The following is a 19,374-nucleotide window of genomic DNA, read 5'->3' as shown; positions in this document are numbered from 1 at the left end:
CGCAGTCCATGGGACTCTCAAGAGTCTCCTCCAGCAGTGCACGGTAGAAGTATACCAATTACCAATTGCTAGGCACCACAGGAGGAGAGAAGGCTGTTGTGCTCAGGCCTGCTTCAGGGGTTTCCTACAGGCATTTGGCTGGCCTCTGTGAGAACAGGATGCTGGATTAATGACCTGATCCAGCAGGAATACCAAGCAGTTGCCCCAAGCCAACAGTAAGGGCAAACACACTTATCTCCCTGCTTTATTGTTGTAGCAAATGTCTAGGTTATTCGTTTATTTTAAATTGTACAATATATCCCAGCTTATAGCCCAAAAGCAGCTTAGCTCGCTCGCTCTTTCTTTCTTTCTTTCTTTCTTTCTTTCTTTCTTTCTTTCTTTCTTTCCTCACCTTGTTAACTTGCTTAGTATGGTGTAGTGGTTAAGAGCGGTAGTCTCATAATCTGGGGAACTGGGTTCGCGTCTCCGCTCCTCCACATGCAGCTGCTGGGTGACCTTGGGCCAGTCACACTTCTTTGAAGTCTCTCAGCCCCACTCACCTCACAGGGTGTTTGTTGTGAGGGAGGAAGGGAAAGGAGATTGTTAGCCGCTTTGAAACTCCTTAGGGTAGTGATAATGCGGGATATCAAATCCAAACACCTCTTCTTCTTATCCTTCCCTTTTTATCAAGCTACATTCTACATTCATATTTTTGCATAATGAACACAGATGTTTAAAAGTATCACGTGCACATCATTTTCTCGGCCTACTATCCATCTGTTACAGAAGGCCCTCGCTTACAGAATCAAGCTCAATGCAATAATAAATAATTCAGGTAGTCCAGAGAATGCGGCAGTACTTCTGTGCACCAGAGACGCATCCATAGTCACGTACATGTTTCTTCCTCTTAAAAAAAAAGTGTCTTCCATATGAGATCTTGACGCAAAGAAGCAAGGCTGTGACTTACTGATGAATATGCTTTTCTTTGTGCCTTGCGAGTGACGTACATACAACCAGACTTTCATCAGGATACCTGACCACCAGAGCCCTTTAGTATGTGGGAGTTTGGGGGGCAGGTGCCAGGGGTGTTAGAAAATATGAATGTGTCGATTTCCTAGGGTAAAATAAGAGGAGGGGTGGGGAGGGTAGGAAGTTTGTGAGCCCAAGGCTCACTAATGTAACACTAAATCATGGTTTGGCATTACAAGTCAGCTGACAGTGTGAAAGTTTGCAGTACCAATGCAGTATTAAACTTAAATGTGAATTTTGCTCCAGTTCTTCTAATGGCAAAGAACTGAAATAGACTGACAGAGCAAACCTCCGTATATCACTGTAGAAATAATATGTTTGTGATTGTGGAGGTTTTCTGCAACTTTTGAATTTAATCCTGCACAGTTTACTTGTTTGAACAGGCTGTTTAATTCTACAACTTGTTAATTCATATTGATATGGCTGCCATTGATACTGAATCAGAGAGTCAGTGCTTATAGCTTTTTGTATCTGTGTTATACTGAGACAGGCTACGAGTTCATCAAATCTAGTGTACCGTTGCATACCCTATCAGCAGCTCTCCAAGGTATCAAGCGGAGATTTTACCTCTTGCAGGGCTTGCACTTGTCCCATGCCTAGAAAGCAAAGGTCCAAGTGGTTTTCTGCTTGAGCCACTCTTTTCCCAGGGAAAAGCCACTCTTTAGTGCTAAATCAGAGCAAACCCAAATTGCTGTTTGCTCCAATTGAGTGCTAAAGCACTGCGACAAAAGGAAGTGTGGTAAGCCCTTACTTGATGCTCTTTATTAAATGTAAATGCCAGATCTGGGAGATATATGCAGATCCAGATTCCTAAATCTGCACCTAGTCATCACAGAACAAATGTTTGACGGTATGAAAGCAACACAAAGTAACACCAGCAGAAGTTCACTCAGACCCAAATAAAACTGCAACATAAATTTCAAAAGCCAAATTTCCCTGGCAGATCACAACATACCTCTTAAAAAAGAATTTCCCCACTTTTAACAGCCTCGAGTCCCTGTCGGGGGGAAAGGTGGAGTATAAATAAATATATAACAACAGCAGCAACTAGTATTAAATATGTGTATATATGTAATGTGCTTGGCCTCTGGGTTATGGACTTCTTTGTTCTTCAACACTTTCGTTCAATCTCTGAGAAGCACCTAAGGAGCATCAGATTCTGGCTACTGCCTGGCTTCTAGTTAGCTGCAGCATCTTATCAGGTTTGGGATTACCCATCCAGCCCCTGGAAAGAACAATATAAACAATAACTCAGTGAAGTTCCTCTTGCCGTTTCTTGAGACAACAGATGGGAATTAGCAGGAGGGGCAGAGGTGACTGCCAGGAGCTACTGTTTACTTTAGCAATTATGATTGCCAAGTTTCCCCAGGACCGTATAACTCCAAACGTAAAAGTCTATTATGCCGGTTACTCTTCAAGTGCCTGCATGGTACCACAGGGAGCATTAAAACATATGAGCAAGCAGTTGTTGTTAGAATATCCTGCATTTTGAAAGGCAGCCAGAGCCATCTTAACCAGGATCTCAATCTATTCCCACTTATCATTGTTTGTATAGCACTTTCAATATGCAAAATGTTTTGTTTATCTTGCTTGTGTTTGCCCTATAATAGCTTTGTAAGGGAGGTGATGATGGGCAGATCAATTCTATCCTCTTGTTGCCCAGAGACTGGAGATATGCTGCTGCTGCTATGCTAACAGAACAGCTGCTGTATCCAATGTGTGCTCAGCTTGGGAGGTGAAAAACAAACAAGCAGTCAATCAAGAGGACCTCTGTCTGAATGATTAGTCTGGCTCCTCTATGGGCCATCTAGACTCTGGCAACCCATTTGACTCATTCCACCACCTTCTGTTTTGCTTGATAGGCCAGCATCCCAGCAGGACACATTGCTCCTCCTTGTTCTTTTTATCCTCATCCCAGACAGTTGCTTCATATACCAGCAGCAGCTACTACCACCCTGCTTTCACATGCCAAGAGGCCTGTTCTTTGACATTGCAGCAGGGGTGCTAACCTGTGGCCCTCCAGATGCTGCTGGACTAGAACTCCCATCAGCCCCAGCCAGCATAGCTAATAGTCAGGGGTGCTGGGAATTGTAGTTGAGCAACTGGTTCTCCACCACTGCAGTACAGAATGCCAGAGTGAGCAGAGAGGATGGGCCAACTCTAAACAGCACAGCAAGCTCCCTGCCTGTCCCCATCAAGAATCCTTTCCTGTGAAGTCAGATCCTGCTTGGGTGGAAGGGGAAAGAGATCCCTATCTACCAATCCTTAACAAGAATGGAATAACACATGCCAATTTTTAGCGGAGAGAAACTGGAGCTGGAGGAAATCCTGAAAGAGAAAGCCACATGTTGTGGAGTTGCCAATCACTTTCCGCAGCAGGGCTCTTGTGCCTTGAACTCACCAGGTAGCAGAGTGGCATGTGTAAAGGTAAAGGGACCCCTGACTGCTCTGACTGCTAAGTCCAGTCACGGATGACTCTGGGGTTTGTGGCGCTCATCTTGCATTACTGGCCGAGGGAGCCAGTGTACAGCTTCCGGGTCATGTGGCCAGCATGACTAAGCCACTTTCTGGCGAACCAGCGCAGGGCACGGATACGCCGTTTCCCTTCCCGCCGGAGTGGTACCTATTTATCTACTAGCACTTTGATGTGCTTTCGAACTGCTATGTTGGCAGGAGCTGGGACTGAGCAATGGGAGCTCACCCTGTCACGGGGATTCAAACCGCTGACCTTCTGATTGGCAAGTCCTAGGCTCTGTGGTTTAACCCACAGCGCCACTCGCGTCCTTCATTATACCAGCTCCATGCTAAGAACACTTCATGTGTTGCATAGCTGTCCATCATGGAGCTTGCAAGAGCACAGGGGCATGTCTGGAACAAGAAGGTTAACAACCCTATAGAGAAACAGCCAGAAAGCAATGTGGTTTCTGAACTTGTTCTTCATGGAACAATATATGGAGCAGCTCCTGCAACTCTTGCAGCCAATGGAAAGTAAGAATCAGCATGCACACTAGGTGTTTGTGAGAAAGGGAGAAGTGTGAGCGATACTGCCTGGGTGTTTGTGCCTGGGGAGACTTCAGTGACTGCTTTTCCCTTTGAAGTTGCAATGGAACTTTGTGTGTACAGTTGCTGCATCCAGAATGTGATGCAAAGCAATAGAGAAAGCGAAAAGGTGTAAATGCTTTACAGCTTAATCAGACAATCAGGAATTTAGATAAATTGAATCGCTATTTATATACAGTGGTACCTTGGGTTACAGATGCTTCAGGTTACAGACGCTTCAGGTTACAGACTCCGCTAACCCAGAAATAGTACCTCGGGTTAAGAACTTTGCTTCAGGATGAGAATAGAAATCGTTCGGCCGCGGTGCAGCAGCAGCAGCAGAGGCCCCATTAGCTAAAGTGGTGCTTCAGGTTAAGAACAGTTTCAGGTTAAGAACAGACCTCCAGAACGAATTAAGTTCTTAACCTGAGGTACCACTGTATATGGCTGCAGTTGCATAGAGAGGTATTTGCTAGAATGGAAATACTCTGGGCCTGGGAGATTTTTGGAGAACAAATCCACTGTACTACTTGACCCTCATGTTTTCTGAGCCAATTTTCAACCAAGAGGTCTGATTTTTTCATGTTTAATTTTAAGAGAGTCCAATGTTCCCAAGAGCCCCTAACACACTTATCTTTTCCATCTGTTTTATCTAATTCTCAGTAAAATTCTACTCCTAGAGTTTTAATTTTAAGAGCCAAGCCAAAGCAATGCTGATAAAGCATCATAACTCTCCTGCCCCATGTTTTCTGTTGGTAGAGATGATGGGAGCCAAGTGCAGAGAAAGTAACTAAAACTGTTTTGTTTTGATTGAGCTTTTGTGGAGCAGAGAAGTTCTTGTTACAACTGTACTTTCGGATGACATCAATGTCTAGAATGCTGTTTCTAAAAGGCTGCAATTCCCTTAGTGGTTCTGTCGCCTTCAGAGAGGGAGGAAAACTTCATTTGCTTGTGTTTTCTAGGAGAGGGCATAGGGCTGTTGCAAAGAGCTAAGAAGACTGGGGCAAGGGGGGGGCATGGACCTATGGGCACAAATGTGCATAAAATTTACATATACTAATTCATGTGTACAGATACAGATATAGAATTTAAATGTCCAAGAAAGCAAGGCAACTAAATTGATATCCAAATCACACACACCAATAAATTATTCAGTAAATTGGCACCTCTCCCTCGATTGCCTCAGATTGCTTCCTCTTTGAATCAATTAATTTCCTAAGAGATCCTGCTGTAAGTAAATTCAGTTCCTTTCAATTACCCCCATCCTTCCCCCCAAATTGTATCTAGATAAATTCATATTTGTCTTGTATGTAAATAGCCTTGAGATGGTAGTTTAGAAGGTGATTAATAAATGGATGATAATGTTAAATCAATTTATTTCCCCAAATTATTGTCCTACCCAATAATCCATATCATCACCCCAATTCTGTTTCCCCTGAATTCTTCACCTACACAGAAGTATGTGAGGCACTTAGAAAAAGATTCAGGATGCCATTGAGCATATCCTTGGCAATGACCCACCTAAGTGACTAACAGTGCAATTCTAAAATACTCTAAAATAAGCACCATTGAACTTGGAGGGAATTAGTCCCAGATAAATGCATATAGCACTGCATCCTAAACCAGCTTTTTAAGGAGTGAGACCCATTGAATACAGTGGGATTTCCTCCTGAGATAACATGTAAAACAGTGGTAGCCAACGTGGCGCCCTTCAGAAGTTGTGAACTACAACTCCCATTATCCCTGACTATGCATTGGCCATGCTGGAAAGGACTGGCAGGGGTTGTGGTTCACAACATCTGGAGGGCACGACATTAGCTACTCTTGATGTATAGAATTGTGCTACAAGGATGCAAGCCTAAGCACACTTACCTGGGATTGAGCTCAATGGGATTTCCTTCTGAGTAGACGTGCATAGGATTGCACTGCAAGTAACCAGGCTGCATCATTTTGGAAGGACCTGTTTCTGATGCACTTGGTTCTTGGACCTTGGAAGAGGATGACTGTAGAGCCCAGGGGCTTAGTTTCTGTTATTTGTTTCTGCAGTCTCTTGTGTTTTTTGCAGCTCATGGGAAAGAAAATAGCTGGGGCACTAAAACGCTGGCCGAGTGCCTCAGCAAGCAAGGCTCATCTTTCACGCTCTGTGACAGGCACTTTCGCACTGTGTTCCAGGGAACCAGGGGTTCCTCAGAAGCTTATCGGCGTTCCTCAGAGAGAATCCAAGGAATGGCGGACAAGCTTCACTCAACGCTTCATGTGCAATTGTGTGAAAATGTTTGGTGCGTTCTATGCCACGCTGTCAGTTCAAGCAGGACAGCAGTGAGGCTGATACCTCCCCCCCATGAACTTGACTATGTGCTCTAGGCCCCTAGAATATTGCCCAGAATGCTTTGCAGCAGAATGGGATTTCTCACCAAGGCACTTTCCCAAGGGCTCCCTGCAAGTACAAAGTCCACAAAACTTTGGACGATGTTTGGGGGGGGGGGACTTGTTTTCAGCAAGAACAACAGGTGCTTGGATATCCTGCTGAGAACCATGGATTTGACATATCTGCAAGAGAGTTTCCATTATGAGCCATAATGCGTCTGCATTGGGTCTTTTTGTGAAGAATATGGTCCAAACTGGTTCCTCCTTTGTGCTGGGCAAATGGTTTGCAATATCCACTCTACAGAGGGGTATAATAGAGTACTGTACAGTCAACTGAGGAGGACTTGTGCAGATCAGATGAGTAGGACAAACTAATCCATGCCACAGGCCCTTTGAAGGTAGGCCCAATAAGGGCTAACTACATAATTTATTTCTAGTGCAAATGCACCTGTTCCCAACACAGAGCCAAATGAGATATGACAGCATTAAATTCGTGTTTCTACTCAGGCTTGTGTCACATATGTTGAAAGAAGGGGTGGCGCCTGATTTCAAAAGCAAAAAGGGGCTTGCAGGTGAGGAGGACAGAGCCCATCTGCTAGTAATGCACTTCTCTGCAGCCCCTCTCCCCAAACACTTTTTCTCACAGCTGAGAGCCAACTCTGGAGTGTGGGGAGGTGCTCAGTATAACACCCAGTAATGAGCTCCTCTCTTGCAGGTAGCCCTCTAATGGATTTACCTGGTGGTAGTTCTCCTCCAGTTAGAGTCTAGTAGTTTGTCATTTTAGGTTTCCCACAGTGTTCCAGAGCAGCTTTTACAAACCTGGTGCTCTCCAGATGTTTTGTACTACAACTCCCATCAGCCCCAGCTGCCATGGTCAACGGTGTAAGGGATTATGGAAGTTTGAAACATCTAGAGGGCACCAGGCTGGGGACACTTGGTCAGGTACTCCAGGGCATTGTGGGAAATTGTAGGCTGCAGTCCTATAAGCATCATTTGAACATATATGCACAAGCAAATGGGATTGCACTGCGAGTTTGTTTCATCTAATGTTCTGCTGCTACTGGGATGTTTATTGCTGATTGGTTTGCAGGGAGGTCCATGAATTGGAGAGGAAAGAGAGCCAGAGGGAAGTAACAAGATCCTCTGGCATGATTGAGCTGATTTCTCTACATGCCATGTAGGTCAACTGCCTTTTTATATCACTAAGTATTCAAGTGAACTACGAACTGGTTTGTGCACGTTGAAGTGCTCTTTTAGAAACCTGATTTTGGCAAACTGCTCATCTGATAAGTTTTCTCTTCTACCAGGTTTCAAAAAGGGATCTCACTGATGCATTTAAAGCATGCTTGTTGACTTTGGTTGAAAGTACACAAGTCTATTATTAGTTATTTATATTTATTTAATTTGTATACTGTACTGCCCTTCATCTGAAAATCACAGGGCTGTTCACAACATAAAATTAAACATGAGAACACAAAATACATAAAACAAAACCAAACCAATAGCCCCCCATTATTATTTTTAAAAAGGCCATAGAATGCTAATCAGTCAAAGGCCTGGTTATAGAGGGGGGAAATGGCCTGGCACCTAAATTTATGTATTGAAGGTGCCACGCGAATCTCCCTGGGGAGAACATTGCAGACACGGGTAGCCACCACAGAAAAGGTCCATTCTTGTGTTGCCACCTTTTGGACCCCTTGGAGGAGGCACACAAAGAAGGACCTCAGATAATGATTGCAGGGTCTGGGTCGGTTCATCTGGTGAGAGGCGGTCCTTGAGATATTGCTCCCCTGAGCCATTTAAGGCTTTATAGGTCAAAACTAGCATTTTGAATTGGGCCCATAAACAAATTGGCAGCCAATGCAGTTGAGCCAGGATAGGTATAATATGCTCAAACCATCTTTCCCCGGAGCACAAACTTGCTTTCGAATTCTGCACAAACCAGTCTCTGAACCATCTTCAGAGGCAGCAATCTTAGAGGTATTATTCTGTATTGGGAAGGCCTCGGTTTTGCTCCTAACCCCAGGTTTAGAATTGCAGCCTAAATTTTGCATGTTCAGCAGGTATAGATAAGGCTACAATTCTGAACCAAGTAGTAAGACATTCCTTGAAAATATCATCAACCAGCCCTCCTTCAGGAGCACCAGGACTGTAGTTAAAAAAAAAAAATGGTGGAGGCAGAAATAAATACAGCAAACCTTCCCTGTTATGCACATAGACACTTGAAGTGCAGATGGATTTCCCCTTTGCTCTGCATGCAAAGTCACACAGCAACAATTTTCTAAAACATTTGATTTTCATCTCCGTCAGAAAGATTAAAGGACACGTCCTTTCATTTCCAGATAAATAGTCTGCTGCTGCTCAGGCTGAAGTGAGCCATTAGAATGCAGCCTGCAATCTACAAGTTGTTGGAGTGCTTCAGTTGTTTTATGCAAGCGAGAGAACAGAGATCACATACTTGATAGTCCATAACTGAGGAAGCCTGTTGTGACAGACACCAACTGAACAGACTTGTGATATTGTTTTTCAAAATATGACAAAACAGTGGTGAAGCTATGCATGGGAATGTCTCATACCTCATATTTGTCTTTTTAGTTTTGCTTCTGTGTCTGAACTGTATTTGGAAATAGGATATAAATGAATGCACTTACTTCATTCTCTGCATGGCTTAGAGAGGGTGCATATTCTGGAGCAGGCATCCCCAACCTGTGGCCCTTCAGATGTTTTGGCCTACAACTCCCATGATCCCTAGCTAACAGGACCAGTGGTCAGGGATGATGGGAATTGTAGTCCAAACATCTGGAGGGCCGAAGGTTGGGGATGCCTGTTCTGGAGCATACCATTTGAGAATTTGTTGATGCTATATATAGGGGAAATTGCATATTCTTTTTCTCCTCCCCACACAGAAGCCCTCAAGGTGGCCAACAGGACCCCCCCCCCACCTGCCTAATGACATTTGAACAGTTGTCGCACAATCACTGAAGGACTATGAAGTTATTTTTCAGTCCTTGCAGAAAACAGACAGGCACAGTGAATGCTCTCTCTATTTTCCCTACTTCCCTTGTGTATGCACGTTTATGTAGCAGAACTATGCATTAAAATATGACTCAGTTGGAAACTGGACACTAACTGGAAATTCTGAAGAGGTGTCCTAAGGTTGTCTGAGTCAATGTGATAAACATGTGAAGCTGCCTTGCACTGAGGAATGCCATTGTTCCAGCTAGCCCAGTGTCTACTACTGAGCTTTCTAACCTTTTTAGACCCAGGCCCCCCATTCAGCAGAAACATGCATTTGAGGACTCATTCCTTAATTTTAATGTTTGTGTGGTTATAACCTATCTTAGGTTAGACTGTGGTTGCATTCAGGTCTGGGAAATATTGTGTTAGTTTCACTGGTTATAATGCTAGCTCTTCTGTCCCATTTTCTAACCTTCCTTTCAAACTCCAGCGCCTATTGCGTTTTGACTGATAACACCAGCCTGTTTCTTTAAATTTCATTTACACCAGTGGGTGAGTTGTGACTTAGCAGCAAACACCCGTCTCTACTCCTCCACCCTTTCCACACATGCATGCTTCTGTTTCCCCGTGATTCCCCCATAATAACAGCAGGAAAGAATTGAATGCTGATATAATGCCGCAAAATTTGTCTCTGTACTCTCATTATTTTTTGGGTTAAGGGGGCTGCAAATAGATTTTTTCCTGGAAGCAATTAATGTGGAAAGGTATGCTATATATTCTGCTAGATTTCCAGAAGTGGCTTTTGCACCATGTGAAAGCTCAAATATAATGTAGAAATTAACAGTTATGGAAACATCAGGCAAATGGAGTAAGTCTCTGTGTGAATGCAGCCTGTAACTCACCCAGTAGTGGGTCTCAAGGCACCAGTTGAAGACCACTGGTCTGTTCTGACTGTCAGTGGGCAGTAAGTCCTTGCTACTGCATGTTCTTTTGGCTGAAGATGCCAGGGGCTGATCCTTCTGCATGCAAGACATGGGCTCTAGCAGTTCTGTCATCTACCCTGCACCTTAGTGATGGAGGACTGCACTTTGCCAAGTTGATCAGAGTGATCCCAGGTTTTGATTACCACTTGACATATTTGTGTGTTGCTGGGGTGGTGGTGGAAGAGGAGGAGGAACTATGACAGTATTAAATTGTGGTTTGTTGCATTTAAATATTACACCTCATTTAAGTACCTTTAAGTTGATGAACTGGGAAACTGAAGCCCTTGGCTTCATTCCTGAGTTGCAGAACTCACTTCCAAATTGTGCTAGGCCAATGTTCTCAGATGAGGAGATTTGCAAGTCAATGATGTGTTTGAATAGGCATTCAAGTAAGAAAATAAAAGGAATTAGATTGGCTGAAGGATACAAAGGGCTCTGACAGGTATAGCAGATGTTGCTTTATCAGAGAAAAAGTGTTTGTTTTGGTGTGCTCAGGTAATAAGTAGCATTTGGTTTTATAGCTTGGAAACTGGTTTTCTGTAGTTAGTCAGTCATAGAAAATTTAGGATGGAGATTGCACCAATCACTAGCAGCTCATAATGTAGTGTGAAATGAACATAAATGTTTTAGATTCCTAACCCACCTCCTCCGAATGGCTTAGTGTTGGTGGAGATGATGACGGTGGTGGTGATAAAGCAGTAGAATAACATTCCCACTAATATAGGATACTCTTTCAGATTACAGTTCTGGGCCAGAATTTGCTTGCACTGGCTTAACATTAGCCACCGAAAGTCAAACAAAGATTTGCAGCACTTTTGGCAGACATGCTCCAATTTGGACTTTGTCAAGATGACACAACATTTCTGTAGCTGTCTGACAGTATATATTGGTGTTTTATTTGTAAAGTGAACGTTAAGATCAGAAAAGCATTCCTGCTATAATCCAGGATTATTGTAAAAATTTGCAGTTTCTAAAACGTATAGGAAATAGATGAGAAAAGAAATAAATAGAGTTAATTGGGATATGTAGGGGAAAAGAAAGAGAACAAATTTATGGAACCACAGAAGGAGGGAGAAGGAAGTTGAAGACTGAAAGATAAGAATTCTTTCTTTCTTTCTTTCTTTCTTTCTTTCTTTCTTTCTTTCTTTCTTTCTTTCTTTCTGGTTTGTTATAAATGAAAATCATTCATAAATAAATAAATAATCAAACAATCAATCATAAGAGCATTGAGCTTAGAGAGCTCCAAGCAAGGGCCACATGTCTCTAAATCCTCCAGGAATGTCAACACTTGATTTTTGTCCTTCCAAGTCCAGTTCTAGTCACAAGACTCATCCTTCAGCAAGGCTATAAAAGTGCCTTTCCAAGGTGACGTGCCACCTCCTGTGTAAAAACATTTTGTTTCCCACAAAGTACTAATAGCAGCACCTACTCAAAACAAACCATGCAAATATGTCACCTACAGATCACCACTCTTTTGTCTCTTTGTTTACTATCAGCTTGATAGCAAATATGTTGCAATTCTATGACTGGGGGGAAAGAAGTGCTCTTTCAGCTTGAGTAATCAGAAAGTCTAGCTAATGTTTGCTCAAGTGATGGCTGCCCAATCTCCTATGGCTGCTATGTGACTACATTCAGCCCCCTACACCAAGGCCATTTATTTCCCCATCTCTAAAATCTTCCTCTTTGAACTGTGCCTTCTTTCATTAGAAATCTCTTCTCCTATATCTACCATTTAATAGAGGGGAGGTTAATGGAGTTTGCCCATTGCTGATCTTTCTACCTACATGCAATTCCCAGTAAATGACATTCAAAGAATACTGCCTTTCACAGTGGAGGTAGAACATAACTATCATGACTCATAGCCAATTAACCTCTATTAATTTGTCGTATCCTCTTATAAAGCCATCCAAGTAGGTTGGCATCACTTCCTCCTGTGAGAGCGAGTGCCATAGTTTAACTGCACTGCACGAATAAGTACTTTTTATCTGTCCTGAAACTTCCAATGTTCTATTTCGCTGGATGTCCAAAAGTTCTATTTTTACCCACTTTCTCCGCTCTGCACCTAAGTTTATAAACTTATATCATGCCACCCCTTACTTGCCTTTTCTCTAAAAAGCCCAGAACATACACTTTCATTGTACCTTGTGCCTTTCTCTACTGGAAAGAGAAAGCTTGGGTAGGATGCAGAAGCTTATTTAAAGAAACTTCCTTAAGAGAGAGAGGCGACCCCAGAGGTTCTGGTATGTAGGTGAGGGCCTTCTCCACCTATGTTATGAAGCTCCCTCCTGTGGAAGTTCCAGTCAGCCTCCTTTCTCTTAGCTTTTCAGCACCCACCTAAGACATGTTTATTCCAATGAGCATTTAACCTGTTGGGTTGAATTGTTGTAATATTTATCTCATTACTTGTACATTATTGTTTTACCTGCAAACCATTTCCTGTTTGCAGCATTTTGTTTGATTTTTTTAATTAAACACATGCTTTTGTATATTTTGTAAATGGTAAAAAGCCGCCCTTAATATTGGCATATATTTCTTCCAAACATATGGAGGTATGTTTAAAGCGCTCTGTGTGGCAGCTGTTCTCAGGTGGTAAGCTATTCATGTAGAATGTCACACCATTCAGATCTGGGAGGTGTCTATGTGCTCACTATATGAATGCCTGAAAGGAGAAGTTTTTGGTAAACAGTGACAGGAGCAGATATGATGACAAATCATTACAAACCATCTTCTGTTTTTATGTTTATGATCTGTGAGCAAGTCCCAAGAGTGATTCAACCTTTGGGTTTCAGTTTCAGAAGTAGACCTACGCATACTGGTTTGCATCCAGTACTATAGTTCCACTTGTGTGAGACTTCTGCTTGTGTAACAAAACATCTCCTTCCTCATCTCTGAAGTCCACTGTGTACCCTCAAAAGCTGCACCAGAGGGTTGGGGTTCTTTGGATTAGATATTGGGAGAACATGGATAAGACCTCTTTTTTTAACCCTTTGCTTAGAGGTCCTCCAGAAGTTGCTAGTGGACGCCCAACCAGCCACTGACCAGACCTGCTTAGTTTCAGCAAGGCTGTGATCTCATGTGCCATAAGACCCAGGAATGAATATTTTTCTTCAACCCTGTATTATGTCATGCAGGGTGTACATAGTGTAGCAAATTTTAGCCTCCTTGTGCTGGAGGGAGTCGATAGCAAATCTCTGCTAATGGGCTTTCAGCCTATAGTTTGAAATGAACTTTTCTAGTCAAGGGGCAATTTCAGTAAGTGATTGCCATACCTGGACAGCTATGGACATGTAAGGTGTGAATATATGTGTGAATTTCTTTTCCACTAATACTTATACTGTACACCTCTAGATCCACAGTCTGTGAGTTGTTGATATTTGAGTTAAAAGTCTAACAGTTTAGCACTTGTTAGTCATCTAGATTTATGACCTGCATGGCAGATGATCAAAGGCACACATAGTGATTTGCTGCTTTATTGAAGCTTTGTCTCTTTTATGGCTGTGACAGATTTAAATCATTATAGTGAGAGCAAGAACAATCGGGTGCACTGCTATATTTTCCCCTTGCTGTAAGCCAAAATCAGAAGTGTCACAGCCAACAGTTTTGAGTTTTGTGAATCTTGGGGTCTTGGAGCTTACATGAACTTTCCTTTCCTTTCTGCTCAGAAAGGGAGGGAAACAGTCCCTCACTCACCAAGGCACCCCTTGAAGAATTCTCACTCGTTCTGAAGCAAGGAAGGCCCCAGAGACTTAGCATTGTTTGACAGAGGCCTGAGGGACTTTGGAGACTATACTGTTATTTTTTTCTTTCCCAGGCCCTGGGTCCACTTATAGGGCACTGCATCTGGAGGTCAGCTGCAAGGTCAAGAGTCAATGCTGCAAGATTTTCATGTTCATATAAACTACATTAAGTGTGTTGGTTTTAGGATGAGGCCGTACAATTTGGCTGGCTAGAGAACCAAGAAAAGCTTGTGAACACGTCTTGATTTTTCAAAGATAAGAGCACACACTAAAAGTATTTAATGTGTGAGCATGAAATACAAACTGTACATTTGATAGCTATAACTAAGATTGATACAGTATATGCACCCTTCATATTTGCCCTGAGACCATTACAGTGGTACCTCAGGTTACATACGCTTCAGGTTACATACGCTTCAGGTTACAGACTCCGCTAACCCAGAAATATTACCTCGGGTTAAGAACTTTGCTTCAGGATGAGGACAGAAATTGCACGCCAGTGGCGCAGCAGCAGTAGGAGGCCCCATTAGCTAAAGTGGTGCTTCAGGTTAAGAATGGACCTCCAGAACGAATTAAGTTCTTAACCCGAGGTACCACTGTGTTGCTGAAATGAATTTCTTGATATAACCTGACAAGCTACTGAGGATCCCAGGTTCAATGCTGTTTGAAAGAATCACACCTTTGTGAAATATAACAGTTCTTGGCTTATTTATAAGTAGGATTAGCCACTGATGGAATTGTTGAGCCAACAAATTGCTTATATGTGCTTATGTATTGACTATTATTTTAGAGTCTCCCAATGGAGGAAGGAGGATTTGATGTTCTCTTGCCAAGGGAACAGATAACCCCTCCTAATGCAGTGCTTCCTTTTTAATGCAGAAAACAAGGTATCTTCTTCAAAAGAGCAGAAGTTGACATTAGGACATGATGTCACGTTATCCTCTGCATCTGTGTCAAAGAAAGCTGGATACTTTCCAGAGAAAACAATGCTTTTTATAATGAACTCCCACCTAATGGCCCTTTAAGTGGATTCTTTATGATTTCATATAGGATAATTTATTCATCTTGTTGCCCTCTGTAGACAGCAAAGAGGGGGACGCAGCATTATATGGTGGTAGTAAAATCTTTTACTGTCTTTTACTCAGGGGTTAGCAGAGCCGCTGTTAAACGAATACTTCGCAACTGACATCCTAGTTCCTAATATATTTCAACACTATCTTTCAGAATCCTTCTAAGGGCCTTTCCGCACAACCATTTTTTAAAAAGTCAATGAGTATTTGTTTCCCAGTTGCAGTGCACAAGCTGCAAGCATTTTGCCAAGACAATACCTTTTCTGTACGTTAAAATGCAGTAAATTTTGCAGGCAATGGGTTGTGTTAGCCATACACAGAGTAGACCCATTTAAATTAATGATCATGACCAACTTTGGTACATTAATGGTCATTAATGGCCATGACTAACTTTGGTACATTCATTTCAATGGCTCAACTTCGGCCACATTTACCTCACGGCTTCCCTCCCCCCTGTCACCAGTTCTGAGAGTTAACAGGAGGCCTCTATTCCCCTCCCAGACCTGCAGTTCTCAGAGTTCTGTGTAAAGAGGGATTGATTTTGTTTTTAAAAAATTAATTTTCATATTGTTCGGTTACAAAAGTATCTGTTTTCTCTCTTTTTTTGGGGGGGGGGCGTAGCATCGATCAGTTACATTCAGTGTGAGACATTAGTGTTGAAGAGGGATTGATTCTTAAACCACAAGGACAATTTTAGCTCTGTGAAGTGAGCAGCAACTCTCAGCAACTCCCTCCCTTAACAGACTTCAGCTCCCAGAATCCTTTGGGCGAAGCCATGACCGTTTAAAGTGGTCTCATGGTGCTTTAAATGGTATGGTGTGAATGTGGCCTCTGAGTAGAACTAAGTTGGATACAACCAGTGAGTCTGCAGCCTTTGCAGTTACAGCGCTCGCTGAAGTAGCAGGTTGTGAGGGGGTAAGCTACAAGCCTATACTTATTAAGGATTAAGCCCAATTTAACACAGTAGGACTTCATTCTCATCTTGGCTTTATTTATTGATGCAGGGGATTTTTACCCCACCCTTCAGTAAAATTCCTGAGGCAATTTCAGAGCTTGAGGTACTGCTATGCAGTTTTGGTGTTTTGACAATGCTATTGGCTTTCTAATCTTGGATTCCGCTTCTAATAATGGTGTATTCTTGATTGCTAGGGTGGCTACTTACACATCACCCCCAAAAGGTGGGGGGGGGGACGGATGTAGATCTACATAAACTGTGCATACACTAATGTATAGATGCCCATTTAGAAATAACAATAATTCAAACAGAAGTACAGTGGTACCTCGGGTTACAGACGCTTCAGGTTACAGACTCTGCTAACCCAGAAATAGTACCTCAGGTTAAGAACTTTGCTTCAGGATGAGAACAGAAATCGTGCTCCGGCGGCGCGGCAGCAGCGAGAGGCCCCATTAGCTAAAGTGGTACCTCAGGTTAAGAACAGTTTCAGGTTAAGAACGGACCTCCGGAACAAATTAAGTACGTAACCCGAGGTACCACTGTACAGTTCATCTCACCACAGTAGGGAAGACTGTGGCCAGGTGATATGCACACCTGCTTAGTCTGCTCTCCTGGTGCTAACTGCTGATGGGAAACTTCAAGACTCCTGCTTTTATGACTTCTTAGGACGGGACTGTCTTCTCTAAAGGAGGCCACATGGTCACCCTATTAATTGGGTGAGTCTGGTAAATGACAACTAGGCCCATGGCCTTCTGCTGTTGCCTAGACAACAGAGCAATGTCTTGCATGTTGCACTTCAGGCACCTGCTTCTGCTAATTTATAGCCTAGGTTGAGTTACAGGAATCCATGGAAAAATAGACACCGGGACATGGTAAGCTGTCTTATACCAAGTCATATCATTAGTCAATCTAGCTTGGCATTGTCTATACTGACTGGCACTGGCATTTGCTGTGCTACTGAGCTACACGAAGTGGCTTGTTTACGAATTGTTTCATATGAAATAGGCTGGAACAGTTAACAATAAAAGCATTATTTTTAAAAAATACAGTAAAATAGTGGGAGGTCAGTACTGGAGACACTGTGCACCAACGGCAAATTTCAAGTACTTGTGGTCTTGCAAGCACGTTTGGGGCAGGAGAGGTGATAGTAAGTGAGTGTGTGTGTGTTGAAATATTACATAATGTACAGCTGAGTTCTACACTCACTGTATTTTTCTACTCACCAGGCAAGCTGCTTAAAAGGCTTCCAGAAGGGATGTTTATTAACAGCAACTGTAGTTTTTATTATAGAAACACAGACTATTGGTTAAGGCAGTGCTGGGAAATAACAGACTACCCAAATCACAGCAGGTTAAGGGAGACAAAGCCACAATGATTCTGCTGTGGAGATGTCATCCTTCCCCCATGCTATTGGAATAGTAAGTGGTTTTATTTATATAGAAACCAGAAGATGGTTATCACATACTGAATTAGAAAGTTCTTCATTTCCCCCCTTAACAGTTTAAGTGCAATGAAAAGAGATAAAGAAAAGAAGTGTGTTCTTGGGGTTTTCCCCTCCCTTAAGCTGCAGATATTGAATGTACTGCCTTTTATATTTCAAAGCCTGCAAGCAATTGCTTTGCCCCAGAGCTCAGAGAGACCAACTGGTGTGCAGGACAGGGAGGATAGGGAACCTCAGCCTATTTATCCAGAAAGACAATCTCAGAAAAGCAGCCTGACATTTATAGAGCCTGCAGAGGAGTGTGACTCTCTGCAGCTAAGCAGCACTTGAAGCTGAGAGATGAAATTTGCCCCCTGCACTCCAGCCTTTTTGATTTCCTCCTTCCAGATCCTTATCTTTTGTTATCTCTGGGAAAGCCCAACAAGTCATTCTGAGGACACAGCAGTCAGTCAGTTTTCAGTAGCTCTGGCCTTAATCTGGAAGCATTCAACTGACCTTTAACAGTGTGTAGAAAACTCATTAAATATCAACAACAACTAGAGTTGCATTGTTTAGTCAACTGATTGTTGATCTTAGATTAACCAATTGATTAAATTTGCTCTCCTTTTAATTGATGATAGGATTTCAATCAGGTTTTCCCCTTCCCCCTTTAAATTTTTTTAAATTATATTTTACACAGAACATGTGGGTGCTAGCTTAGAAGAGACTTGCTCTGCTTTCTGGAACAGAAGGTTATGGTAGCTATGTCTGCTTGTTTGTGACAGGTTTCCACACAGAGGCTGTAATGTCTGATACTATTAATTGTTTGATTACCAGTCTTTAGGTCCAACGCCGCTGCCTTGGGCCCCACACTCTGGGTGCCCAGCATGCTCCGCCCACACCATGATGTCATGAGACACACGCTGTGGAGTCATGACACTTGCTGTGGCATCATGACATTGTAGCGGGGTTTTGCACGAGCTCCAGTGGCGCAGAAGTGACTGGAACCCTCCTGCCCAAACTCCGCACTCTCCACTCAACTCCACACTCTCTTCCACCCCTGCCTGAACTCCGCCATCTCTCCCCCTTCCCCCGAACTTTGCACTCTTTCCACAGAGTGTGGTGCCTGTGCACCTGCTCCCACATTTTGTGGGTGGCCAGCCCCTATATGGGAAATTTTGTGGGTGCTCGGGTACCCAGGGCTCCAAGGAGATGGCACCTATGATTAGATCACACATTTCTGGCGTGTGTTGCCCTGGAGATCCCATGTGATCAAAGTTATATTTCAGAAATTGCACGTGGAGCAGTCACATGACTGGTGGTTTTGGGTTTAGAATGTGTGGATTGGTCTTAAGGCAGAGGGCCTTCTTGGTAGTGGCGCTCACTCTGTGGAACGCCATCCCATCAGATGTCAAGGAGATAAATAACTATCTGACTTTTAGAAGACATCTGAAGGCAGCACTGTATACGAGTTTTTAATGTTTGATGTTTTCTGTGTTCCAGTTGGTTGGAAGCCACCCTGAGTGGCTGGGTAAACCCAGTCAGATGGGTGGCATATAAATAATAACTATCATCATCACCATTATGTTTTCAGGAGTCTTTTCACAGCACTGGTATGTTCCTCCATTCTTTTTCCATCTAGCAAGTGAGTGGCTCTGCCTGATTACTCAGGAACTCTGTTTCTCCTTAATAAGCAAGTCATTTATAAGTGAGCAAGTAATTACCAGGAAAATTATGAAATTTGTCTTATGAAGAATTTCAGAGCTTGAAACAATCCTTGCGTATACAAACACAATCATCATCTGAATTAGCCTCTGAATCACATTGCCTTCAAAGC

The 19,374-nt window shown here is 42.9% G+C and overlaps 1 protein-coding gene across 6 annotated transcripts in view; it reads left to right on the top strand.

Annotated features, from left to right (window-relative positions):
- The window catches only part of SH3PXD2A (SH3 and PX domains 2A), a 254,016-nt gene that overhangs the window by 15,346 nt on the left and 219,296 nt on the right, over positions 1 to 19,374 (top strand). For 2 of the 6 annotated variants that reach the window (XM_083616498.1, XM_083616489.1), the window contains exon 1: positions 15,924 to 16,077. The exons of 2 other annotated variants lie outside the window; for them this stretch is intronic. In XM_083616498.1, the coding sequence (XP_083472624.1) occupies positions 15,985 to 16,077 (93 nt within the window). In that variant the 5' untranslated portion in view covers positions 15,924 to 15,984. Of the gene's footprint in view, positions 1 to 15,923; positions 16,078 to 17,343; positions 17,536 to 19,374 lie in introns of those variants that run through there. 2 more of the 6 variants (XM_083616501.1, XM_083616499.1) reach the window with 2 other exon arrangements.

Source organism: Podarcis filfolensis (genome assembly GCF_964270895.1).
Source record: "Podarcis filfolensis genome assembly, chromosome: 5".
Lineage (NCBI taxonomy): Eukaryota > Metazoa > Chordata > Lepidosauria > Squamata > Lacertidae > Podarcis > Podarcis filfolensis.
The sequence above is the reverse complement of the archived record's forward strand: the minus strand, read 5'-3'. Positions and strand labels throughout refer to the sequence as shown.